The following is a 27669-nucleotide window of genomic DNA, read 5'->3' on the forward strand; positions in this document are numbered from 1 at the left end:
ATGCAGACACCATTCTATACTAATAAAGTTTGGGTGCTCTTCCATGGCCAGCAGAGATAAACTTTTACCTTGCTGCTGCCAAAAGGACAGGTCCTAGTGTCACAGCATACTGCCTGGATGCCTCCCTGCATCCCCATTCCTATCTGGGCTATCCCACCCCTCCTTCACGCCAGCCCAGGTGCTCTTCTCACCCCTTAAGAAGCCAGCACAGTTGCTAACCTGTGCAGAAAACTAATGTTGGTGGGGTTTAGGTTATTTTTCTGGGCACTTTTCCTGTAGCTTCAGCCCTCTAAATCAGTTCACTGAGGGCACATTTGGGATTAGAAGGGCACTGGAACACAGCAGGAGTGGTGGCCAGTATGGGAGGAGCAGAAGCATACCGTTACAGCAGCAGTGAGCTATTGGCAAAGCCACCCTCATCCTACTGCAACCTTAGACATAAATATCTGTGCCACCTACCTCAGCTGCTCAGGGACCTGGTCTCTGACCTGAGTCAGGCATGCAGTGTAACCCCAATCCAGCTGGGCAGTTCAACTCCAGTTTCCTTTGGAAGGAGGCCATCCATCTTCCCCAGGCCACCTTGCAGAATGCAGAGCTCAGCTGCTGTGGTACTAGGGTTGTTTTTTTGAAGTTTCCAGTATGTTTGCTTTCATTGGAAAAGTGGGTTTTTTTCCCCTTCTTTTTCTCATGTTCAAAAAGAAGTAGATTATCTTTAGCTCACATTTCTCATATGTTCAAAAACTTTCATCTGGGACTAGGTCAACACAGGACAATTCTCCTTCAAGAGATGGATGTCTCAGAAATGACAGACAAGAAAGACGGAACAGTGACAGTGGTTCTGCAACTCCTGCATAAAATGTAACACACCACATTCAGAAAAGGAATGAACTGAAAATAGGGCTTCTGGTAAAGTGGGGATCTTGGAATCTACAGCTCCATATCCACATCATCTTCCCTCTGACTTTGGAGACATGTATTAAAAAGTTCTTCTGAAGACCTCCACACCCCTGAGGTGCCTGTAGTTCTCTAGGGCAATTTCTGCCATTTCTTCTTTAGTTGTGAAAATTCCCTGGAATGATAGGCTATGCAGACCAGCATATATGATCAGGGGTGTTCTACTGAGACCTTTATATTGTGGTGTGAGGGAATAAGGGGATGCAGCCATAAATCTGCTGTTACATGGGCAAGGTAGCAGCACAGGTGATGGTTCTGTAACCATGCTGGGGTATCAGATTCAAGAAAAGAGGTGAGTCATTTGTGTAACCAGCTATGTCACTAAAATTATCAGGGATAAGATGGGCTAAAGGAAGGGATTCATCCCCTTCATGCGGAGGTCCTCCACTGAGAAAACTGAGGGGCAGTTTCTGGAGGTCTCTTATCACAGGCTACAAGGGATTACAGATTGTTTTCCCTCACAAAGAACCAGCTCTCTTTAGCACCTCTGAAAAACGAGATGGTTTTTGACCTAAACTGGTCCAGTTCAGGAATAAAAAAAAAAAAAAATGCTGTCCAATAATACGATTGCGAAATCAGGGGTTTTCGGGCAAGGTAAAGTGTCATGTGTTAACTTGCTTCTAAAACCAAATTTGTTTTCTGGGTTCCTGTGGGAAATCAGAGGATGTTATAAACTGAGTCATGAAGTCTTTGGCTTTAGCAAGCGCTCAACTGATATAAATAGAGAAATACTGGTGAGTCTTAGACAGAAGACTGAGAGATTGAGAGGTCTGCTAGCAAGGGCTGGTAGGACAGGGAGGCAAAGATGAAGACAAAGATCCTTTCTTTCCTTGGGTTACTATATGTTGCATGTTCTTATGCTTTCCCAGTGGGTTCAGAAAAGGAAAATGAAGATATGCAATTTGCTAAGGTAAGGACTATAGGCAGAATTTAAAAAATAATTTTTTGTGAAAATGAACATAATGAAGCATTAATGTTGCAGAATATTTTATAAACAACTCTCTGCATTTGAAAAGAAACATTTATGTTCTAAGCTGTTGCTTTTTCTTCCCCATCAGAAATACCTGAAAAATTTTTATGATTTTAAGGAAGAGAAAAATTCTCTCTTTAAAGCAAAGAACTTCAATCACATGGCTGACAAAATCCGAGAAATGCAGTCATTCTTTGGGCTAGAGGTGACTGGGGAGCTGAATCATAAGACAGTGGACATCATGAAACAGCCTAGATGTGGAATACCAGATGTCCGTTCATACAGCACCTTCTCACAGAGCCCTAGGTGGAAGAAAGAAGATGTGACTTATCGGTAACACATATTAAAGCATGTTTGTCTGTACAGCACTGGGAAGCTTTGTGACTGCTTTCTGCTTTGTGGCAGAAGTAATGCTAACAGGTTTTTTATTATTTATTCCTGTATTTCTCCATATAAAAACCCCATTCAGAATGAAATGGCCATGAATGTGAGGATTATTCATTTCCTTTGTTTTAGGCTTCCAAGCAGTGATGAAAATACTAAAAGAAAAGTTTACATTAGTTAGTTAACAGCCTACTAAATAATATACATAGAAGGGATAAAACCAAGAGCATGTATGTTAGAATTTCTGAAAAACATGAAAGAGTATATAAATTAGAATTTCTGAAAGACATGAAAGAAAACTGAAAACTTCCTCTATTATGTAAACAAATAATTTGAAAATAAACAACTTGAGACACACAAATAACAATAATCACTGATTAAAATATTTGACCTTGATACTCTGTGCTCCAGCCACATGTGATCTGGTTGCTTTTAATTCCTTTCTCCTTATTTCACAGGATTTTGAACTACACACCAGACATGCTACAAGAGGATGTAGAGGAAGCAATTGCAAAAGCCTTCCAGATCTGGAGCAGTGTGACCCCTTTGAGATTCACCAGGGTCTACAGTGGTCAAGCAGATATAATGATCTCCTTTGCATCTGGATGTAAGGGAAATCCTTTGCCTGAGTATAAGCATCTTTCACTTTTTCTTATAGACAAAATGAAAAGCATCACTTTTTTCCCCCCTTATTTTTAGTTCATGGTGACTTCTATTCCTTTGATGGCCCAGGAGGAACTCTGGCTCATGCTTACCCCCCTGGCAGTGGGATAGGAGGAGATGCCCACTTTGACGAAGACGAAAACTGGACCAAATTTACTACCTACAGTGGTAAGCAACCTTAAATATTACATTGCCTGTTTTTTATTATACAGCATGTCTTGAAGACATTGTAAAGTCACAGAACTCATGGTAGTAGTAGTACATGGCAGTACTTATGGAGATGTAAAATGTCAGTGCAATTTATTTCAACCTGGGCTTCAGTCATGACAGTCCCCTGAAGTTAATGCACAGACTGCGATTACAGCTCCATTGAAGAAAATGAGGTTAGCATGAAACTGCAATGTTAGGTAATCATGACATTGTAAGGCAGGGGATTTTCAGCCTCAGATAATGACCTTAAAAGTTGTAATATTGAGATCTCACTTTTTTTTCTTCTGATTTAAAGTAATGTAAATCTTTCTTTAACTTTTGCAAAGGAAAAAAACAATCATGAGTTGGTAAATACAATTAAATAAAACAGTGAAGTGTCTCATTTCCAAGCAATGTCCAGGGATTATATTACATGCTACTGGTCCTTGTGAATTGGTTACCACATTTTGCTGTTTCATTAAGACTGCGAACAATATATCATGTGTGAGAGGATGGCACCTGTATCCCACTATTATGCAAGAGAATTTATTTAGTGTTTGTTCTTTGTACTGGATTTTCTTTTTAGGGTACAACTTATTTCTTGTTGCTGCTCATGAGTTGGGTCACTCACTAGGTCTTGGCCATTCCAATGTCGTTGGTGCTTTGATGTATCCTATATATATGGCCAGGGATACAAGGGACTACAGGCTTCCTCAGGATGATATTGACGGCATTCAGGCCCTCTATGGTAAGCATTCAGGCCCTCTATGGTAAGCATCCACTTTTTGGTGGATGATGGGTAAGCATTAATAACAAATTTTACTGAACAGCTAAAACGTACTGAACTTTCTACTGCAAGAAGGATACTGAGGTTTAATTTCCTGATAATATTTTTGGGCAAATCTCTCGATTTCTTTGTGGCTAATAGTCTACATCTGCAAAATAGAATCTGTGGGCTGAATCCATGCCGGTGAGTCAAAAGATCCAAGAGCCTTTCTCCAATGATACCAGCCTATGTCTGTAGTATTAAAGTCATCTTCCACAAAAGGATGGTCACATGCCTTTTGGAAATGGTCTTTGCTCTACATTAACGCCTGAGCACATGCAGTTTAAAAGACCAATAGCTTGTCAAGGCAAAACAATGTCAGAGACCATTTTAACAGTCAGCGGCACAGATTAAATTGACCAGGAACTTTCCCTGGTGTTAATTTGCTAGATGAGTTCTAACCTTAAGAAACCTATGCATTTGGCTCCAAATGGTACATCCTGAAGCTTTGCAACATGAAACTCTAATTCACCTTCCAATTCTACACTCATTTATTTCCCAAAGGACCCCCCAGGGAATCTTCTGCACTTCCAACGAAAGGCTTTCCCCCACAAGAACCAACTGAAATGACACCTGCAGAAGCACCAACTGAAATGCCACCATGGGAAGAACCGACAGAAATGACACCCTCCAAACCCCCCACAAGACCAGAGGACTGTGACCCTCATTTGACTTTTGATGCTATCACCACTCTCCGTGGGGAAATACTGTTCTTCAAAGACAGGTAAGTGCTTTCATTTCTAGCAACACCTTTTTGTGAGATTCACAAAGGCAAAGCATAATGTTCAGTTCAAGGAATTTATCTTCCCTTGGTAACAAATGAAGATATTTCTTTCTGAAAGTATTAAGGCAACTTTGTAAAATTTTTCTAGCCCAGCCGGGCTGGGTGAGTAAAGTGGTTACTGACAGGTGAGTAAAATGTTTTAAGCCATAGTACATCATCACCCATGTCTGTTAAAATTGTGCAAGGCTGAATAATCCCAGTGTCACTTCTCAGCCTGCAGCTCCTTCGCATGCAGCACTGTCCTCGCCACACCATCCCGTGTGAGGGTCAGGGAGCTGTGGAACATGTCAGACTTTTGGTGGCACTCTGACCTAGGGGTCTGCACTGGACCACTGCCCAGTACTGTCTGTAAGGACCTCCTTCTATTAGAGATGTCCACGTTTTGGGCATGCTCCTGCACTGGGCACTGCAGCAGGTTGTTGGCTGGGCACATCCACTCTGGAGAGGGAGAACGGCATGTCAGGTCAGGGTTTCACCCACTTCTTGGGTTGGTAATTGTTTTGACTGAACAACCTTCCTTTGACGATGCATGCCTGATATGCCTTCTAAAACACATGATGAAGAATTGTAGCTTAAAAACTTTATGATTTTAAGGGAAGGTGAGGAAGGAGCAATTCCTCCTTAAATTGGGTTTTAACATGTTCCTTAAGAATGTTTAATGAACATTTGTAGCCAAACTGAAATTAAGAACACAGTTGTGCCTACCTGCATGTGACATGGTGAAGAGAAAGCTGTAACTGTCAATGCTACCACAGACAATACATGTTGTTTTGGGCAAGCCATCAGGGTGCCAGTGAAGAGGTCTACAGGGCCATTAGCTCTAGGCACCTCTGGTTGAGCCAAGGAGTTGGAATAGATAACCTCCAGAGCACCCTTCTAGCCTCAGCTGTTCTGTGACCCCAGAGCAACCTGCAGTAAGGGCAAATGTCTATGAGAGATCAGTCAAAGTAAAGCACTGTATCCCAGAAAGGGTAATATCTCTACCTCGTAGGGAAGACAGGCTTCAGCACTCAGACAGTAGATTTAAAGTCCATTTCTGAGCTAAGACAATGAAACACTGCTATTTTCATTTCTATCAGCTATGTCTGGCGCAAAAGTCCATATTTCTCAAACATCGAGCACGACACCATCTCCTCATTCTGGCCATCACTGGCAGCTGGCTTTGATGCTGCTTATGAGGTTGACAAGAGGGATCAAGTGATACTTTTTAAAGGTATTTCTCTTACATTTCCATCAGTCCTTTTTATGAATGAATAAACTTATAGTAGTACTGCTAATGCTATGTAATAATAATGGCAGTAATATTATCCTAATGCTAATGTTAATGCTAATACTAATACTAATAGAAGATATTCTTAATGCTTGTTTAAAATCATTTTCATTTTGGAAATGCTGTTCCTGTCATTAACTAATGCTGCTTCACAACAGCCCTGCAAAATATGATATTACTCTTTTTGTCAGTGAGAGATATCATAGCTGAGACAAAACTGATTGTGTATATTAAGTTATTTTAAAACACTTTTAAAGATGCCCGACACACCTAGAAAATACATTGAGTTCTAACTATTGAGTACCTGACTGTAAAAGTGGAAAATCCAACAGCTCTGAAATATTCGAACTTATGTATGCTCTAAAGGGTAATGTTCTCAGCTGGATATCTATGTTATCTGGTGGCTTTAGCTACACAAAAGCTCTGGGGCTTTGACAAAAAGGAGCTCAGCCTTCTCAAGAATCCCTACTGACTTTTTCTGATTTTCCTGCAGATGACCAGTACTGGGCTGTCAGTGGTTATAGCATAGAGCCAGGCTTCCCCAAGCCTATTCAGAACCTGGGCTTCCCCAGGAGTGTTGGGAAAATTGATGCAGCTGTTCATGATCAAAATACCAAGAAAACTTATTTCTTTATAGGCAACAAGTACTGGAGGTAAGGCTCACTCCTTTATTGTACAGCAGATAATCAACATAGATTTTAAAATGTCAAGTTATATTGGTATTTGTACTTAAGTTCATGGCCTCTTGTTGTCAGCCTTCTCAGCCAGTATAAAGCTGAAACTTCTGTCTTTTCATGGGACAAAGTCTGTAACACCTGAGATAAAGACAACTTCCATTTGCTCTTACCAGTCTGTGATTAACAAACAAATGAGCTTTGTTTACTCATTAGCAAGCAGTATTACATGAACTTAGTATAAAAAGATATTGTAAATAGACTTTGTCATCATGTCATGTATTCATTCTGTGGCTATCAAGGGGGCAGAAGTGCTCTCTGAAATTTATAAATAATAAATCTACCAAGAAAGTTATAGAAGGAGATTGAAATATTTACTTTGAAATAAACGGTTCATCTAAGCAGATGTGTTAGATAGATTAATCTGTAGTATTATCTTGAAAGAATGTTATTACACCAGAAGTTTACATTCCTCTCACGAGGTCACCTCACAGATTAAATGTTGTAAAATTAAAATACTCTGAATAGTTAGTTAAGTTTATTGCTCAATATAAACCCCGTCAAGCCTTACTATCAGTCTCAAGGAATGGAAGCTAACTATTTACTCTTATGTTCTGAAAACAGCCTTGCATAGGCCACTAAATATGTAAATATTCACACAGCCAGTATTTATACAGTTCTATGAGGTCACAGAGGCTCGCAGTTAAGGATTTTTAGCTGAGAGTAGTCTTATATCATAAAAATTCCACCTGGTTTCAACATTGAACATCACATGCTTGTTTCTTGTTTTCATGCAATTTCTTTATTTAGTTTCAATGAAAATACCCAATCAATGGAAAGGAGATATCCAAGAAAAATAGCAGCTGACTTCCAAGGAATTGGCCCCAGAGTTGACGCTGCCCTGCAGAAAAATGGTAAATAAATTAAAATATAATTCAAAACAAAAGACCACCAACCAAAGAAAAAAAAAGTGTATGTTTCAAATGCAAACATATAGATGAAATGTTTGTTCTGATTTTTTTTAATTACCCAAGAAAATAACAAGTGTATATCAATGGGTATACAAAAAGGAAATATTAATTTGCCAATATTTTACCCTTCTAATTTTAGGACATTTCTACTTTTTCAATGGATCAAACCAGTACGAGGTTGACATCAAGAACAAGAAACTTATCCGTGTAATGAAAAGCAACAGCTGGTTTAATTGCTAGAAATACTGAGTGATGATGCAGGGCTACATTTGTACCAGAAATGGTTTTCCATTTTCCTTGGTTATAAACAGTATCATTCAGCTGTTACTGTGCATCTGAGTCTGAAATGATGGCCTTTGATAATTCTAATTTAAAACCTTAAAAACATAAAACTTAATGTACAGTTTTAATTTATTTTGTTTTCCAACTATTTATTAATCAAGTTGTTTTTGAGTAATAAAGTATTTTGCTTGAATATAGTGGTGTTCTTGTATTCTGGTTCAGTCTGCTGGGGACAAGGCATCTGATACAACCACACACAAGCCTGAATGGTGCCAGGACCCCACCACCATTTTTAGCAGGGCTTGGTGTCCGTAGTGGGAAAGTTAGAGGAAAGCAGAAGTAGGTGAGCAGTTGTTAAAGGCAATAAGAAATGCCCTGGGGGACAGAGGAGAGAAACAAAGACACTCAGGAACAATGCAGGAGAGGTGGAAGAGGTAGGAGGAGATCCTATGCAACTGTGTGGGAAGGGCTGTGGAGAGACTGGTGGCTATGGCCTCACCTGCCATGACTCAAGGGTCAGGGCAGGGATGGGGGTGGGTGCCTGCTGGTAGAGGGGCAACATGGCAGTGGGCTGAGAGGACCCGTGCTCCAGTGCCACTGTGGGTGGTGCTGGTGGGAAGAGTCAGTACAGCAGGACATGAGCAACCAGAGAGAAGAGTAGGTGTCCAGTTTGAAGATGGAGGCAGCATGCAGGCAGAGCAGGAAATGATTAAGGTACAGTCATGGGGCCCCAAGGAGTTAGGTGATTACCCCTGCTGAGCTGTGACCATGTGCCATGGGAATGGAGGAAGGGCTGACAGTCCAGCTCTCAGTGCTGGACAAAAAAACACAGACAAGAACCCCTTCCGAGAGCAAACAAACCAAAGTGATATGAAAAATAACCCAGGATTTTAATATAGCTACAAAAGTAACTACTACAAATCCTCCAGACAAAGATTGGTGAGACACATACAAAAGCACATGCACTTCCTCCATCCATCTTGTTTGGGTGTCCCTGACAGGGTAATAGCCCAGTGACTTGAACACCACTTGGGCTGTAAGAAACTTTGGCTGAAGTCTATCCTCTCCTTGAAGGGATTTGATCCCCTCTCTCACAACACTGCTCTGATACTGTAATTTACAAGGAAGTCAGCTCCTCACTATTCCTCTTTCTCTAGAAGAATTGGCAAAGGCAGCAAGAAAGGATGGGAATGGCTGATGAGGATAGTTTTCCAGTTACCATATCTCAAACCCTATTAGGCAGAGGTGAGATTTGCTCCTGTTCTTCTTCAGAGGGCAGATCTGGTCAAAACACCTACTAACATCTGTTCCACATTCCATCAGGGCCAAAGGAAGCCATGTTTCTCCCAGTGTACCTGCAGACCCACTGTCCCACTGTGCTAGCAGACGAGACCAAGGACAGGCAGCTGAGATACTACCATGCCTGGTTTTGGAAAACCTCTTCTCTGCCATGTTCTGCTCCTTGCGTATGCTTTATGTCATGCTAGATATGCACTGAGCACTGCTAAAACAGGTGCTCAACCTAAGTGAGAAATGAAGCCATGAATCTCAGCAGGGTTCAGCAGTCAAATAGGGACTTAACTGCTCAGCATTGCCACAGGGGCAGTGGTGCACCATGGTGAAGTCATGGACTGACAAGTGGCTGAGCTCACCTGGCAGCAGTCCAGACAGGGCAGAGACACAGGAAAACTGGTGCTGCCCCAACATCTCCCAGTATGTTTCTCAATAGCTTGTGCTGTGTACACAGCGTGTCCAGAAGAAACTTCCGTCCAAGGACTTTAAATACCTTCAGGGTTAGGCAGGGTGCTTGTGAGTACTGCTTGTATATAAATAACGGAGTTAATCCCCTTAAAAGTGCCTATACACTTTGACATCCTAACTAGATGCCTTCTTGTATGTGAAGGTTGCCTTCAGAAATCAGGCCTTTAGGCTCTTTTAGGTTGTTTGCTAAGACTTGAAAGTGGTTAAGGAGGAATCAGAAAGAACATGTCAGCAATGGTGATGCAGAACATTGACAATGTTTATAGTGACTCACCTTGACTATTACATTAACTTATTTCTTTTATATAAGGTTGGTACTGTTTTTTAGTTATGACCTCAAGGAAACAGCTCAATTAAAATACTCCCCCCACCTCCTGTATTAATTAACTTAAGCTACTAGCATGTGAAAAATGAATGATATTTACTTGGCTGTGAAGGAGAATCTAGAAAGTGTCCTGTGTTTTGGTCTAACCTGGACCACAAATGGAAAAAAACATAGCATGGACAAGGAGACTAGTGAGATATGTTAACCAGAGATTTTTCATCTGTATTTCTGCTTTTTTCATGTCTTAAACTTTAGCACTGGAAGAATATTACTCTTGCTTTGGGAAAAGCAATGAAATTCCTGGCAAATGGTATAATAATATGTAATTCAGATGTGTTTGGAAACAGGAGTGCTGGAGCTACCTGTCTACACTTAGTGGTCAAGAGAAGATTTCTTGTAACCATGATTTTGTTATAACTCATAAATGATTTCTGGTGTTAAAGGTCTCTTGGACACCAGCTGGGGAAATTTGCCCATAAACATAACTTCAAGTACTTCTCCTCTATGAAAATGAACTTCCCTGGAGTCTGAGACCAGACATGCAAAAATAGAGACAAAAAATCCGTTAGGTCTGAAATTATTGACTGCACAAGTGTTGTCCCAAACCCAATATCATGCATATGAAAACTCAGGCGAAAATATCTTAATGATTTCACTGACAGTTTAACAGGGTTCTTGCAGAGCATTAACTGTGCGAGCTTGTAACAGTACCTACTAACATGAAAATGTCAGGAGCACAAGAAGCAAAAAGAGTCCCGGGAGCATCTGCTCTCCTGGCCCTTCAATCACATACACTAGTCACTTCTAAATGCAACAGCAAAACAATGGGTCCAGACCTGGACATCAGACAGCTCAGCCACAAGCACCTGCTGTGCAGCTCAAAGACTAGTCTAATCAGAATCCCATTAGCAGCAGTTGTTTTATGTTGCTTTTTGGGAAGGAGAATAAGTCTTTTATACAGAAGTCTCTGGAGATGTTGTGACGGATCTTCTGCATGGTCTCTTCCTGGCCTGATTTTCAAGACAGTTGCTGTGAGTGCAGAGGAAATTTGGATATATATGTCTAATGCTGTTCTTTGTGCCTGGGATTCAAGACCTTGATAGGTAGGTTTTATAGAATCATAGAATAGTTAGGACTGGAAAGGACCTTAAGATCATCTAGTTCCAACCCCCCTGCCATGGGCAGGGACACCTCGCACTAAACCATGTCGCCCAAGGCTCTGTCAACCTGGCCTTGAACACCGCCAGGGATGGAGCATTCACAACTTCCTTGGGCAACCTGTTCCAGTGCCTCACCACCCTCACTGTAAAGAACTTCTTCCTTCTATCTAATCTAAACTTCCTCTGTTTAAGTTTGAAGCCGTTACCCCTTGTCCTACCACTACAGTCCCTAAGGAACTTGCATATGAAGCAAGACTCTACTCACAGGGACAGACAGCACTCCCAAAAACAAAGAGAAAATGAAGAATTAAACTGCCAGGAGGCCCTGAATACTCAGCACTGGAGAGCAAGGGTGACCTTGTGCAAGCTGACTGGGACAAGAGGAGCCCTGTCAGTGAATCAGCATTGCTGTGCCAGAGATGGATGACTTACATAAAAGCTAGAAGTAGGACACACTCTCTTCATCTGCAATATGATATTTCTGAGGCTAGGTTTGTGCAGCCAGGTCTGAGGGTTTGTAGCACAGCCAGGAAGCTGCCAAAAGCACCAAGTTAAACACCGCTCATCAGCAGCACAAGCTGAAACTGCAGGTTTGCAGCTCAGAAGATTCTTCCTGGAAGAAGAAAAGGTAAAGTCAATATTATGAGATTAACCAAGTAGTTAAAAAGGTTGAAAGAAGGAGAACAGCAATTTTCACACTCACTTCTTTAATCCAAAACAAGAGATTATCATTATGTGTTGTACTACTTCTGGATGAAGTCACCTCAAAGGATGACATCAAAGAAGAAATCTGCAGTTACGAAATTTTCTTCACACAGTATATTCTAGGTGATTGAAAAATGCTTGAGAAGGTGATTGATATTTTGAGGGCAATAGTGTATAGTATCAAGAAAAGCGAGAAAGGAGTTGACAGAGTAGCAGAAGGATGTTTTTGAGAAGACTGCTAATCAGAAAATTGTATAAATTTCTTCAACAGCTTTCTAGATGGTTTTGATGGCTTCTAATGGCCTTTTCTTTAGAGAGAAAGATGAGTGAGGAAAATTTATCAAGTCCTACAGGCTGCAACATCACTTCTTTCCTCTAGAACCATAGAGACACATGTGTGACACTACTGAGGTAAAAGACCCAACTGAGTCAACAGATCCTGCACTGCTGAACACCTGTGGCCCTGATTTAACTTTTGATGCTGCCACCACTTTATATGGAGAAATAATGTTCTTTAAAGACAAGTAAGCCAGCTTTCTGAAAGTAAAATAGCTGGGTATCTTTATTATGCTCCACAGCATGGAAAAACAACTTTATGCAGAATATCAGCCATTCTAGGCAGGAAGGTGAGGCAGAAAATGAGGGTAAGAGGTGGAAGGCAAAAACAAAGAGGGTGGTCGAGAACTGCAGATATATAAGGAGGAAGATGACCTTTGAAACAGGGCATGTTATGAATAGGACGGGGAAACAAGGCTCCTCTGAAAACATGGGCTGTTTTCACTTTAGACTGTAAACAAGTCCCAGCGTTTGGCACCTGGGAGAGTTCAGCTTTGGCAAAAGACACCACCAAACCTGGGACACTCGGCACCTTCATTACTGTCCTTGCTTTGAGAGAGGGTTTACCAATCCTGTAACAATACCTGCCTGAAGAGCCCCTGCAGAGGTGATTTAATATAATAATAATAGAAGGAAAGGATAATTGACTGAGTGCTAAATTCAGACAAACTAGACTTCTCCAGGGCATGACAGCCCAAAGTCTTGAGGAGAAAGGGTGAAAGAGCTGATTCCCTTCCTTTTCATGTGGTAGGGCTGTGCTTCCACTGCTTCAGACCTACCCCAAAATCAACAAGTTTTGACCTCATAGTTTGGAGTCTACAAAGCCAGTAAAGTGTTATTTTGCAGAAGATCATCAGATACACCAACTGTTTCTCTAAGCTGGTGTTGGTAACCCCAGGGTAGGGTTCCATTCCCCGAATCTTAACCCATACCAGCCATACGAGCCAGGTCTCTCTAAGCTCCCTTTCTGCGTAAGGGAAAATAATAACTGTTTTGAGAAAACAGTTCATCTGACCTATTTTAGATGTCCGCATCAAGATGAGAGAAATACCGCTATGGAAATAACTTTATTTCTGTTGATATTACAGGGAGAATGTAGGGTGACTAAATCAGGGTACATGGCTGGGTTTAGTCAGAAAAATCCTGCCCTGGTTGCTGTGATGTGGTTTCATGCATTAGTGTGTGTGAATGTCTGATTTTATTTAAAATCTGTTCTCTATTTATGTAAGGCATTTTTGGAGCCAGCATCCTGCAGTCAGAACAGCCAATTTTTAGTACCTTCATTCTGGCCACGGCTGCCACCTGGTGTTGATGCTGCATATGAAATTCCTATAGAAGATGAAACTGTCATTTTTAAAGGTAAAATGTTGTCCTTTTATTTTCCTATGCTGTCTTTCCAAGTAGTCTTAAGAGTTTGTATATGGTTTGAAAAACACTAGATCTCTTTCTGTAGGATTTCACAAGCTTTAATTTAGTCCAATAAGTTGTGGTATTTCAATTACAGAGGTAAAAAATTATTATCCAAGATAAGGAACATGCCCCTGCCAAAATAAATGTCATTATTTTCCTTTTTTATTCCTGGAAAATTATCTATTGAATTTAAAAATTATAACACATGCTTCTTTCTGGTTTGCAGAAAACTAACGTAATTATAAAGGAAGACTGAAATTTCAGTTTTCATAAAATGTGGTACAAAGAACCATGACTTTTTTTTATTTTGGACTCTAGAGCTAGTATGTAGAACGTTTTCAAGTAACCATTATTTTCAATGCATTTTTCCATTAAAAGATTAGCTTTCATGAAAAGGATTGTGTGATTACCAGAAGATCTTGATAAAATGTTTTCATCAACTTTTCTTGACAGGGAATGAATTCTGGCTTGTGAGAAGAGATACCATACTTCCTGGATACCCCAAAAAGTCTACACCTTGAGCTTTTCAAAGGATGTGACCAAAATTGATGCTGCTTTTTATAATGTAAATGAGGGGGAAACATATTACTTAATAGAGGAAAAATTTTGGAGATAATATTTCCTGTGCTACTTTCCTAAATAGGAGCAAACATAATCACATGATCAATATCCTGTCATGATTTAAGATGAATTAGTCACACACTTTTGGAAATCTCTTTCAGTGTCACAAGTGGCTATGGAAAAATATTTGAAAGGGAGGTGAAACAGTGCTTTTAGCTTTCCTTTTAATTGATTTAATTATTTAACAGTTCTTTTAGTTAGTTAGTTATTTTCATTTGACTGCCTTGGGGAAAAAAAAAACATTCTACAGCTCCACAAGTCAGCTCAGGAAATCAGTCAGAACCTCAGCATTTATATAAAAAACATTTCTGTGGGGTAAGAAGGAGTATCACATTCTTTTTCCAGTTACCAACAGATAATTTCATAAAGTTGCTGATAAATGCCATGTACTGCAAAGAATTATCTGCTGTGCATGGTTATTATTTGCTCTATTCAATCCAACCCCTACTGCTCAGGTTTGTGTGGCAGGACACGTATTTCTAACAACTGAATGAGTTGCTCCTATAACAGAAGCAGTAGATAACCTGAACTTCTGCAAATGAATGACACAGATTCTCTCTTTCCTGCCACCACAATGCCCAAGACATTGTACATACAGACATCAGACTTCCACATTTTAGTTCAAACTCTCATAGCTTGAAGAACTTCAGCTGAGCAGTTTGTCTGATCACTAAATCTCTTACTGAGCAAAGGTATCAGAAGGAAAATGCTTTCAGAAGCCTTCTTATTCCAGCACTGATAGATAAACTGCAGTTCACTAAAAATGTAACAGCCTGCTATCAGTAACTTCAGTAAAATGAGTTAAAATAACTTGGAACTTATGAAAAAGTCAGGTTTTTCCTGATAAATATTTCTTACAAAGAGGGAACATGAAAGCAATCTTTTTATAATCTTATGAATCTCAGTTATGTTTAAGATAGGTAAGGTTATCTACTGCTCCTTTAGGTACAGTCTCTTAGAAAAAATATTCAGTAGATTCATGATGATGGTTCAACTACTAGGTATTCTTAGACATATCTTGAGCTGATGTAAACAGAAGCAATTCTTGAAGTGCAACTAATAGAGTAATAATTATTTATGGCACATCATATCTGTCTCAACACTACCTACATAATACTGAAAGTCTTCAGTGAACTGTTACGTGTTGGTAGGTAGAAGGTAATCAGGTGAGCTGAATTAACCATCAGCTGTTTGCAGTTTTCGTTGATACCAGGTTGTTTATAATTTTTCTTAGTTATGACAACAGAAGTCAGTCTATGGACAGGAAGCCCATACTTATAATAGATGCATTTCCAGGAATTCATGGGAAGATCGATGCTGGTTTTCAATATGAAAGCGAGTAACGTTCTTAATAAAGTCTGTATGAAGTGTTCAGGGTTATAGGGCTGAGAGTGCTTGGACAGAGAGAGGAACTTCTAAATGCTGCTCGTAGCCCTCAAGATGACAAATAAGACCTTGAAATAGTCACATAATACACCCATGCTTCACTTTACCCCCTTGAAAAATAGTGATAATATACCTTTGGTGACAGCTTAACAGCTGGAAAGGCCAGTGACATATTGGTACATCTGTATTAATGTGGGCATGCATGTCACACCATGAAGAGCACCACTCAAAAGACAACGATATCTCAACAACATAAGGTCTGCCTGCTATGAGCAAAGCTATCACAGCCTGACCCTCTGACATGAAACGGCACTGCTTTGGGAATAGTAATTTGCACTAGCTTCTCCTGCATGAAGAAGAATGTTACTTCGACAGGAGGATGATGAAACAGATTCAAGGGTACATACACACTGCCAATGGCAGAGCTTCCTGGTTGTCTCCTGGCTCCTCATCTCCTGATCACCAAAACCCATGTATGTTAATTGTTTCCCAGCTTCCTCCAGAATGAGTCTTATATATGGTGCTGAGGATCCTTAAATGCAGCCACCACTCCTGGAGCAGTGTTGCAGGCAGATGCCCCAGGCTGGATCTCTCCTTTGCTATCTAGCAGCACCCCAGCAAGCTTGTGCCTACTGATACCTTGCCATGCCCTGTGCCATGCGCCAGGCTGTTCAATACCTACTCACACGTGGCTAGAAGTAGTGGAGGGTTTCTGGAGGGTTTCAACATAGACATTGCATAACAGCAGATATTTCAAACTGCAGAAACACACAGGATAAATTTTTGTAGGGCTAGTCCATGTGATTCATTAAGTATATCATACAGTGCGTACATGGTTGGTTTGCTGTGGAAGGTGACCCTGTGCTACTGTGCACCATTTTGCGGACGTTACACCTGGAAGAGGATGCTGTTGGCAGCATAAGTGTAGCCAAAGCTTTTCTGAGCTCTTTCAAGATGCTGTTAAAGCACACTAATTAACTAATCTTTACACCTGCGATAACATAATTCATCTGTTTGTTGTTTCTGTTGTTTGTTTTGCTGGGTTGTTTTTTTTTTTCCTTAGACAACTTCTATTTCTTCCTTGGAAAAAAGCAGTTTGAGGTTGACCTTGGTAAGAAGAGGCAAACTTCTGGTTTCCATGATAAGAAAATGAAATCTGTAATGGTGTTGGAAAGCATGTAGTGTTACTGCACTAGAAACACTTTTTCTTTTACAAGTATATGGGATATATGACTTCAGCATCAGTCAGCAAACCTAAGCCCCTGCACAAACTGTGTTTCTGCAAATGACAGAATAGTATTTAACATACTGATGTGTATATATGGATGTAATTAACAACAGGATTATTAGCTTACCAGAGAAGTTTTTATTTTTTTTATTTTACTTTTTTTACAGTTTTTATTTTTTATACAAAATTGTGTCTTGTTTTATTTTTCCACCATCTTCTTTTCACTCTTCATGCTGTACATCACCCTGCACAGAGCCCTACAAGCCAGAAGTCCATGAGGAAGAGAATTTCTGTTCCTAGAGCCAGGATTGCTTTCAACCATTTCCAGGTTATTTCAAAGTTAATCAAGCAGGCTGAGCAAAACTACCGCTAATTACAGAGACAGACAGGAGCTCCAGAGAGCAATCCCTCCAGCCTGAACTGAATGCCTAGGGATAGAAGTGTTCTTTTTCATTACTGACTGGAGAGGCAGACTGTTTGAGCAGTTTACGTTAGGCACGTGATTATAGAAGGCTAAGCTTAAGTGTGATGAATCAGGAGCACTGGCCCCAGTTATCCCTGACCTGCCTCTGCTCCACTCCAGCTGTCCCGTGACCACTGTCACCATGTGTCAAAGGGAGAGGTTCCCCACCACCTCACAGGCTGAGTGGTCACAGCCAGGGTGAGAAAGATCAGTGTCTAGTGGAAGAACATTTGAGGATTTTATAAAACTTACTAGGTCATATTTGGAGGGGACTGCAGGAATGAGCAGAATTTAAGCATGTCCAGCAGGTCGAGGGAGGCGATTCTCCTACCTGCAGTGCTGCATTCAGTTCTGAGGACCCCAACACAAGAGGGACATGGAGCTGTTGGAGCAAGCCCAGAGGACACCACGAAGATGATCAGGGGGCTGGAGAACTTCTCTTATGAAGACAGGATGAGAGAGTTGAGGCTGTTCAGCCTGGAGAAGAGAAGGCTCCAGAGAGACCTTACAGCAGCCTTTCAATACCTAAAGAGGCCTACAAGAAATCTGGAGAGGGGCTTTTTGTAAGAGCAAGTACTGATAAGACAAGAGGGAATGACTTTAAACTGCAAGAGGTTACATTTAGATATTAGGAAGAAGTTCTTCATTGTGAGGGTAGTGAGACACTGGAAAAGGTTGCCCAAAGAAGTTGTGGCTGCCCCATCTCTGGAAGAGCTCGAGGCCAGGTTGGATGGAGCTTTGAGCAACCTGGTCTAGTGGAAGGTGTTCCTGCCCATGGCAGGTGGGGTTGGACTAGAAGGTCTCTTCCAACCTAAAACATTCTATGATTGTATGATAATAAGGAAAGGGCCCAGGAGATTTGCCCCCAAAGACCACACAAAGCAGAAGAATCAGTCAATGGTTCATGAATCAGAACATTTTATTCCAGGTCACTTTCACACAGGGAGGGTGGGTGGTGCGAAGCTCTCTTTGTTCATGGCTGTGGGGAGCCTCCAGCTGCCTGAGGGAAGACGGTGCGGTGCAGGCTGACACTGGCTGTGCTTCCTTGTCCTTAGGTCAAAGGCTTTATTGAAAGCTACAGAAAGCTCTGGCTGAGTGACTGCGGAAAGACGGGAGTGAGTGTGCCATGGTCTGATCCTGTCCTTGTCTGGGTCTGTGTAGTTCAGGTAGTTAAATTTTCAACTGTGTCATGTCACTGTGGATATCCTCATTCTTCTCAGCAGCATGAAAACCAGATGATTATCCAGTCTCTCCATCTGTGTGGCTGAGGACAGGAGTGCTCCATGGTCTGGTCCATTCCCTGCCAGGGCCTGCATCTGCAAAAAGAAGGATAACAAGCAAAGGCAGCAGCCACCCTCGTTCATCTGGGCAACCCCTGCTCAGGGCTCAGACAGACTCCATGACTTAACTTTGTGTCAGCATGCCTTGTGGAAGGAAGCAAATCTCTGGCTGTGTGTCTGAGACAGGAGCGCCCCACGGTCTGGTCCGTTCCCTGTCTGGGCCTGCGTCTGCAAAAAGCAGGAGAAAAAATGACACAGCAGCCATGCTGGCTCACCACGGGCAACCCCTGCCCAGGGCTCTGCCAGACTCCGTCACTTAACTTTGTGTCTGTGTCCTTATGGAAGGTAGCGAATCTTCGTGCCTGAGTGGCTGAGGACCGGAGTGCGCCATGGTCTGATCTTTCCCGTTGCGTGCCTGTGGCTGCAAAAGAGAAGATAACTGCAGAGCAGCCACCCCTGCTCACCATGCGCAACCCCTGGCCAGGGCCCTGCCAGACTCGAAGACTTAACTTTGTGTCCTTGCAGCAGGTGGCGAACGTCTGGCTGTGTGGTTGTCGTCAGGAGTGCGCCGTGTTCCGGTCCTGTCCTTCTGTGAGCTTCTGGCTCTGGAAGTGAAAGGAGGAGCAGCCACCATCTGCTGCGCCTCAGGCAGCCGCTGCCTCCCTGCCCGGGCCCAGCAGCCCGGCCCTCCCCTCACTGCCTTCCTCCTGAACTCTCGCCTGAGCCCTGGCTCACCCGCCTGCTCGCCTCCAGGCTGGTCTGGCCCTTGCCACCGCGCAGCCCCTTATATACCCATCAGGGTGTACGAGCTACCAACCCCTGTAGAACAGCCACCACCAGCATTCCATCCGCTGTGACACAGTCACCTCCAACATTCTCTCCTGCGGGACGTGGCCAACACCAAAATTCTATCCGCTGGGACAAGGCCACCAAAAAGCAGCCAACACACAGAGCTTGCTGTCACTCTTGTCGGTGCTGGGACACAGCCTCCTGACCTGTGTCTGCGGTCACCTCACAGGTCCTCACTGTCCTGTTCCACTCCAGTTCGCTGGGCCATCTCCTTGCTGTCAGGGCTGGGGCAGAGCAAGGTGGAGCTCAACATGAGGGTGCAGACAAATAAACGTGATGTCTAAACAGCAGGAGCAGTTCAGGCGTTTGGCATACTGACCTAGTGCCACCTGGGCTGTCTTACATCCCAGTATCCTATGGATATCCATGAAACTGGCAGATTGGACATGGGACCTAGGAAAAATGCATGCCTCTTTAGATCAGGCAGGAGTGATACACAAGGGCATCTCTCATTGCACTGAATGCTTATTTTAATTCCAGTTATAACACCTAGAATTCCGCTGTCTCTTTGAGTTGCTCAAGGATATGGATTAGGTGAATCTCCATCATTTTTGCAGTTTCAAGTAGATAGCCTTGGCTGAAAGTCCTCAGGAGGTAGTCTCCTGTGACCCAAAGTACTTAGAACAACGGGACACATAAGTGGAGGTTTCTCAAAGCATCTTGGTACTTCACTCCTTAAACCCTTACAAATCTGACCGTAACACAGAAAAAAACAAAAGCTGAAAATGAGATTTAGAATGGAAGCCAATATCCATTTTTAGCTATAATTTAATGATGACCATGTAAGGTGGAATACAAGTTGCACTCTCTGATCTGGACACAAAGAGTAGGGTCTTGTCCCATGGAACTGGGATTTGCTTCATGCCAGTACCTAGAAACGCTGAAAAAAAAAAAAAGATATTACTCTTTCAAAGGTTTGGTTTGTTTTTTCCCCCATGTGGAATATCAATGTGCATGAGGCTTTTATATCAAAAAGTTTCCATACTCAGTGATCTTAAATACACGTTGTTAAGGACCTTTGAGTCTTGTGGAACTCTACCACAGCTGCTAAATAAAATAATAATTTAAAACATTGTGGGAATTTGAACACTTTAGTTACTCACTGCATACTCACATATGGTAGGCTAACTGTACCACTGAAATAGAGAGGAGGAAATAAACCATGATGCCAGTTTGACAGGCCAGTTAAACCACTCTTCTGCTCCTGTCCATATAGCCAAATTTTCCTGTTGACTTTCCTCCTACATTTTTGAATATGGCTTGGCTGTTGCAAGAATATAATCAAAATACAGTTGACAATCATCTGGGTACTTTAAACTTCTAGAACTTCTGAAAACTGCCTAGCAGAGTAGGGATGACATAGAAGGATTTTATTATTTTAGAAAACATTCTCTGATGTGCTGACTTGTGAACTGATTTAGGTGGCCAAACCATGCTGAATTTTAAGTTTCAAATGGAATGCAGTTCTTTTCCCTGCTGATGCTGGGAACTGCTGAACTATGCAGCTTGTAGTGAATATGCAAGTGATTCCTATTGGAATGAGAAAAAATCTGTAAGGAAACACATATAGTTTTGTGCTTTGGGGAGGTCTCTGAACAATAATCAAAACTACCAGCTTCTATCTGGATAAACTCTGCGAGATAAGTGGATTGAGAGCAGCAATGTGGAGGAGGACTTGGGAGCGTTGGTTGACGAAAACTGAACATGAGCCAGCAGTGTGTGCTCACAGCCCAGAAAGCCAACCCTGTGCTGGCCTGCATCAAAAGGAGCATGACCAGGAGCTTGAAGGATGTGTGGCTTTTTGGATCTGGGAGACTGACATGCAGCACCTGCCAATTCAGTACTGCTGACAATAATCTCTCTGCTGATGAAGTCAGGCATCACTTGGTAATGATGTGATGGGGCCCATAAGTATTCAGGTCTAGAAGGATTCAAGGAAAATCTGAGGTGTTAGGGAAGGTATATTTTATGCATGTAAAAATCTCACCCAGAACCCACTGTCCCACTTCATTAGACAACTTCCCTAAAAAAGGAAAAAACCCAAACCAAACCAAACCAAACAACCAAAAAAAGCAACACAGAGAAAATATAAGTTCTTCTATTTGATTCCTCTTCTCCATGAATCACAGAGCCACAGAACAGTTGAGGTTGGTTGGACCTCTGGAGGTCATCTGTTTCAAACCTCCTGCTCAAGCACAGTCATCTAGAGTTGGTTATGAAGGCTGTAGGTGGCTTTTGGAGATACAACTTTTGCATGTATCCAAAGAGAAAGACTCCACCACCTTACTGGGCAACCTGTGCCAGTGCTTGGTAACTCTCACGTTAAAAAAGTGTTTCCTGATATTTAGTGGGAATCTCCTGTGTTTCAGTTTGTATCCATTGTCTCTGGTCCTGTCAGGACAAGGACATTGTAATTTTACATATAATTGATTTGTACAAATGCAACGAAATATTTCAACACACTCTATGGAGCCTTTTTTCTGATGCATTTTTAAAATCCCTTGTAAGAAGGCTACTTAAATGGGGAACTCCAGGGTGGATCTAGACATTGAGAAAATTATATCTGAATTCTATATGGGTCCATTTTCAGTCTTGCAGGACAAATACTGCTGCCGCAACCTCCTATTGAGGTGGCAAACAAGACTACTGACCAAGCAGAAATAGAATCAAAATTGTTGGTTTTAATCACAGTATCCCCAGAAAAGGAAATTAGTAGCCTGATCAGTGTCTGATATTGCCAAGATCAGTGAAACAGATTCAAGTCTTCTAACTTGAATGTTCCTATTGAATTTAGTAGGAAATATTTCAGTGCTATTTATTTGTTCCTAATTATTCACCTCATGCTATTCTTGATTTCTAATTCTGGGTTTTCCTCATGCTTCTGGTATGGCTTTTTGAGTAGTCTCACAACTGCAACACTTAATCATCCATTGTCTCAGCTGTAATAGTAGAAGTCAAAAAGATGCATAAATGGATTGGCTCACACTTTATAAATTTTTAGTTCCTTAGGAAAGTCCTGGGTTTGAGTGTTTTTCTTCAGTAATTCCCGCTGCTGACCCTTCTCTACAGTATCTGTGCCCTCCATAGCACTGCCATTGTGGTTAATTCTGTTATTTTAAATGTGATGATCTCTTCCATATCTGATCTTTCTAACTTTTTTTTTTCCTTTTAGTATTACTCTTTCAGATGGAATAATAGTTCTCAGAGCAAAGCTGGCTTGTCCTAGATCTTCATGATTGTTCTGTAGTTTTCTGGCACTCAAATACTTACCTGACTAGTTCTTCCTTGTTTGTGATGACTTCTGATTAGTTGAAACGCTTTCCTTCCTATTTCACTAACACAGATGATCATACTAACTGTTAAATATGAAGTCTTGGATGTGCATCTAAGTAGAGCTTAACTGACTTTTGTACTGTCTTAATATAATTTAGCTGGTTTAGTGTTGGATGTTGGTGTCTTTTTTTGCTTCACAATTGTTATTTTGAAAATCTATTACTACTGACAAGTCAGCCTCATCATTTGAGTGAAAACAGGCTTCTGAATAGGTCATTGATGTATTGGATATCCTGTACTCTTCTGAGATACAGTTTGAGACCTGGACTCTGAGTTGATATATTCATTGTGTTACACTCAGTCCAAGAATTTCAGTTATGGTTTTACTCAGTCTTCTAAACACATCAGATTTTTTCCACACTATAGCAAATTTCTAGCCTGTTTGCATGAAAAATTGGGTGAAAACAAAAATCTCTTCACAAGGAACAGGTTTATCATGTGACTCTTTCTGCCCTAGAATTCAGATCACAAGAATTATTTTTTCTTCAATATTTTATTTCTAAAGTTTTTTCTTATTTGTTTTACCACTTACTTTTGGTTTTCACCATCTCATGTTGGAGGATGTCTTGCCTACATCTGAATGCATCTCTTTGCCTTTTGTTTGCTAAGGACTCCGTAGTATGTCAGTCCAGGAGGTCCAACATGGAAGGCCCAACACTATCTACCCCAGGAAAAAGAAGTTTGGTTTAGATGTTCTTCTTCTTACCGTTTATTGGTTTTCTTGGTTTCACACACCCTGTCTGGAAGGAACAAATGGACTTTGATATTGTTCTTGGCCAGATCATATATCTGTTATCGCAATAGGTAGGGCTGTGGTAGCGAATCAAAGAACTATTGTGTCATGATTTGGACATGCAGAACTAAACGACCAGAGAGTTTACCACCTAAGTAGAACAGACAAAGGTAACTGATATGTCCTGGCGGAAAAGAACAAGATTACTATTGTTTTCATTGTTTCTAGTGAAATGTTGGCTTGGGTTAAGGGAATGCAGGGGGGAAAATGTCTTTTCTTGGTGACAGAAGCAGCAGATTTGTGCGTTCAAAAGAAGTGCTGAAGGCAACTCAGAACTGCAAAGGTGCATCTCTCAGCTGCCATTGTCATTCCAGAGAAAATAATAAAAGCTGCTAAGGTGCAGACTTCGTTCCAGATGATTCCCTGCCAGCCTCTGAACTGCCGTCTGGCTGGTCTCCTATCAGCCCATTCGTGTTTGCTGGCTGTCAGCAAGACAACTGCCCTTGCAGGTTCACAAAGAGTAGCCGTTTGAGATGTATTGGAGTTGGTGCTGTGCATCCGACTGGGGGTCGTGAGCCTGTAGACTGTATGCCCCAAAGGGCCCAGAGTGCCAGGGCATATGCAGATTTATTTTGTAGATCAGTGTGGAGACTAATTGATCTCTTCTTGCTGCCTATTTCAGGGCAAGTTTTACATCTGGACAGCTTGTATGACAACCACCAAGTTTAGAGGCAAAGGACTTCAAGCTGGTAAGGTTAGCCCTGCAAGGTCTATCTGCCATCAAGGAAGTCATTCCCAGGACACAGTGGAACAGGCTTCCATCCTAAGCAACAGATCAGCTGGAGGATGAAGAATGTGATTTGATTTCCCTGTGTGTTGAGGAAACAGGTGCTTGACATGGAAAGTGGCACTCCTTCCCTTCTCCTCTTACTGAAATCATTGATGATGCCATGTCTGAGGCTGTGCAAGTCACTGAGGTGTAACTGAGGCACTGCCCCAGTCTGTGACTTATCATGTTAAATTGTTTTTCTACAATAGAATAATTAGGACTGATTCAGCGCTTGACATCCTGAGCCCTATCATGGTGGCCTTTGGACTTCAGCATGGCTTGAACTATACCACTGTGCTCCTAACAACGCTCAGCACAGAACTGGTTCATAAACCAGAAGTGACTGACATTCTCTTGGAGCAGTATCAACAGCAACTTGGCTCATTAAGAGAAAATTCCTAATGAATTCTCTAACTTCATGTGACTATCTGGCAACCAGATGAATCTTGCTGCACAATGACATGATTTATATCTTTGACACTTCAGTCTTTGCATGAAAAGTGACATCCTCCAAGGAAAATAGCTTGTTTCAGGAAAACATTCTGGGTTTGGAGAAAGGTTTTTGTTTTGTTGCTTCAAAATAGATTGGAAACACATGAAGTGATTAAGATATGCATAAGAGTGTAGAATGGGCATAAAAGTACTTCCTGCAAGAATGATGACTACTTTGTAGGGCCACCTGCTGCTGAGAAAATGATTGCTAATGTAATTGTGACAAATTACAATAGTAAACAATTCTTAGAATTATGAAGCACTACTTTTTTTTTATTATTTTTTTTTTATTACAGTTCCCTTTTCTCGGTAATTCTGTAGTGAGATACTTTGATTTAGGGAAATCCCACTACAATTCACACTGTGAATTTAGTTTTTTCATTATTTAGTCAGAGGTGTGGGTAGAAGCTTCTCCTTAAAGAGAGAAGGATGAAAGCCATTAGAACATCTTAAAATGTTATCAGATATAACTAGGGGAAAAGGCAAATAACCTGAAGAGTCAAATGCAAGCCCTGGGTAAGGGAGGTACAAAGTAAATGGAAATCACTGACAGAGAAAATTGTTCAAGGCTGGAAAGTTCTTTTGGGGAAGTATGTCTCCTCGTATGCTTCTCCCTAAATGTCCTTTTCAGTCCACTATGTATTGCTAATACAGGGATACACCAGCCTGTACTGCCTGTGTGTACAACAGAAAAGCCCTTGAAAATACTGTCCTTTTCTTAACAACGGTGTAACCCCTCTTCCTTAGGCATCCAGTTTGGTTTTAGCAGTGACTTAGCAGATGGGTCCCAGATCTGGTGTACTGATTCGGGGCGACCTGTGTGAGGTACTAATGCTTTTGGTCCAGGTAAGAGCTGCCTCTGAAGAACAACTGGAGGTAGGTAAGGGTAAAGTTTACTTCTTTCCATTGGTTACATGGAGATTTTAGGCAAACTTCAGGCAGGGCCAATGTGTTAAGGGTTGCCCAAATCTGGTAACCTGATAAAAGTGAATCTGCTGCAGCTCCATCCCCCCAAGTTCATTCCAAGTAGACACATGTACACACACGTACACACATGCACACACATGCACACAAGTACACACACACACAAAGATATTATGGATCCCCAGCAGCTGGGCTTAGACACCCCATCTATCCAGTAGGTGCCCTGGCATATGCTGGTGTCCCCTGCTGCCTCAGGCACACACACATAAGGAGCTCTCTCTGCTGACCCCAGTTTCCACAGCCTCCCTAGTTGCTGTCCCTCAGTGGCCAACCCACAGAACCCTGGTCTTTCCAGTGCCCGTCCCTGGCTTATGGCCACTTTTACATCCAGCTCTCAACCTCTTACCCTGCTCACTGACTCATTCAACTAGAGTGCTTGCACACATACATATGTACCCAATTGACATGCATGCACCCCAATCTCTTCAGTCATAGCACCACAGGAACAGAGGCCTCCAGCCCCTGTCACTGAGATCCCACACACACACCCCCCTGCACACAGGACAGAGCCCTGGCCCTGGAAAATAACAATAAATGAACGGCCAGGACAGACTGTGCTAGTCAGGTGCAGATGAAACACAACGGTCCCACAAGCAAAATGTAGACACCAGTTGGCACTTGGTAAAAATTCTCATGTATTTTGAGGGGTCTCAGTTTCATTTTGGCATATTCGTGTCTCCTTCTGCTGAGTTTTGAGGTTTTTGTCTGAAGGCAAGTGCTTGAAAAAGAGAGGATGGCAATATGCTAGCTGCCATACCACGGGAAGAGCAGATGAATGAAAACTCTTCTTCCCTCATTCGAGGGAAATGTTCCAAAGAACAACCAGTAGAAAGCCAATGCAGATGGTGACATGCGATGTGACTTTGTAGTCCAACGCTGTGGAAATTCCCAAGAAGGGGAGAAGCCACTGCTTCTGCTTCCTCTTCCTGATTCTGTTTAAGTTTTTTCACTTGATGACTCTTCAAACACATAAACAGCTCCCACTTTCTGTTCTTGCCTTGGAAAGTAATTTATTTAAAGTTTCCTGGAAAACAACCAGATGTCCCCTCTCATCCTCTGCCTGACTCAATATCCTCTTGGTCACATTAAAATTTGGCCATAGACCCCTTGCCGAATTGTGCAAAGCAGCAGAACCTCTCTGTGCAAACCACCACACATGATTTCGTACCATTCCCATCTCAGCTGCCAGATGCATTTGATCAATCTGCACCTTTTCTCTTCCTCTATGTGTTTAAACATGCCTATGATGCCTTCAGAAAATAAAAGAAAAAAGGATAGAGGAAAAAAGGAGTTAACTAGTCCTTAGGGAAACAAAAAAAAAGATGAAAGAAATGTAGGCATTGAATCAGGATCTATAAAAACCAGACTAAAGAAACACACAAAGGACAAATATTTACAGGGAAATAACACTACTTTAGAGACAGAGTTAGAGAAGTTAAGTAACAGTTCACAAATCTCAGGATCATGTGAGTTGTAGCAAAGACTTTGGAGAAGTATCCAACACATGATTCTTTTTGTTCATATCCGAAAATCAAGATGGATTAAGAATAATCAACAATGAATCACAGAATCACGAAAGGATTGAGGTTGGAAGGGACTGAGCACTACAATGCTCAGTCACCCTCACAGTAAAGAAGTTCTTCCTCATGCTCATGTGGAACTTCCTGTGTTTTAGTTTGTTCCCATTGCCTCTTGTCCTACAGCCTGGCACCCTCTTGTCCTACCTCTTGACATCCTCCCTTTAGATACTTATATACATTAATCAGATTCCTCCTGAGACTTCTCATCTCTAGGCTGAACAGGCCTA

At 41.7% G+C, this 27669-nt stretch overlaps 1 protein-coding gene across 1 annotated transcript; it reads left to right on the forward strand.

Annotated features, from left to right (window-relative positions):
• The first annotated feature begins 1748 nt into the window (after positions 1–1748).
• Positions 1749–8166, forward strand: LOC115603822 (stromelysin-1-like). Its single transcript, XM_030476177.1, has 10 exons — positions 1749–1864; positions 2013–2257; positions 2767–2915; positions 3008–3139; positions 3747–3908; positions 4491–4710; positions 5850–5983; positions 6534–6693; positions 7525–7628; positions 7825–8166. Exons 1-10 carry the CDS (start codon positions 1760–1762, stop codon positions 7923–7925), a joined length of 1512 nt encoding a protein of 503 aa, XP_030332037.1. The 5' UTR covers positions 1749–1759; the 3' UTR covers positions 7926–8166.
• The last annotated feature ends 19503 nt before the right edge of the window (positions 8167–27669 follow it).

This window comes from Strigops habroptila, chromosome 2, assembly GCF_004027225.2.
Source record: "Strigops habroptila isolate Jane chromosome 2, bStrHab1.2.pri, whole genome shotgun sequence".
In the NCBI taxonomy this organism is placed as follows: Eukaryota; Metazoa; Chordata; class Aves; order Psittaciformes; family Psittacidae; genus Strigops; species Strigops habroptila.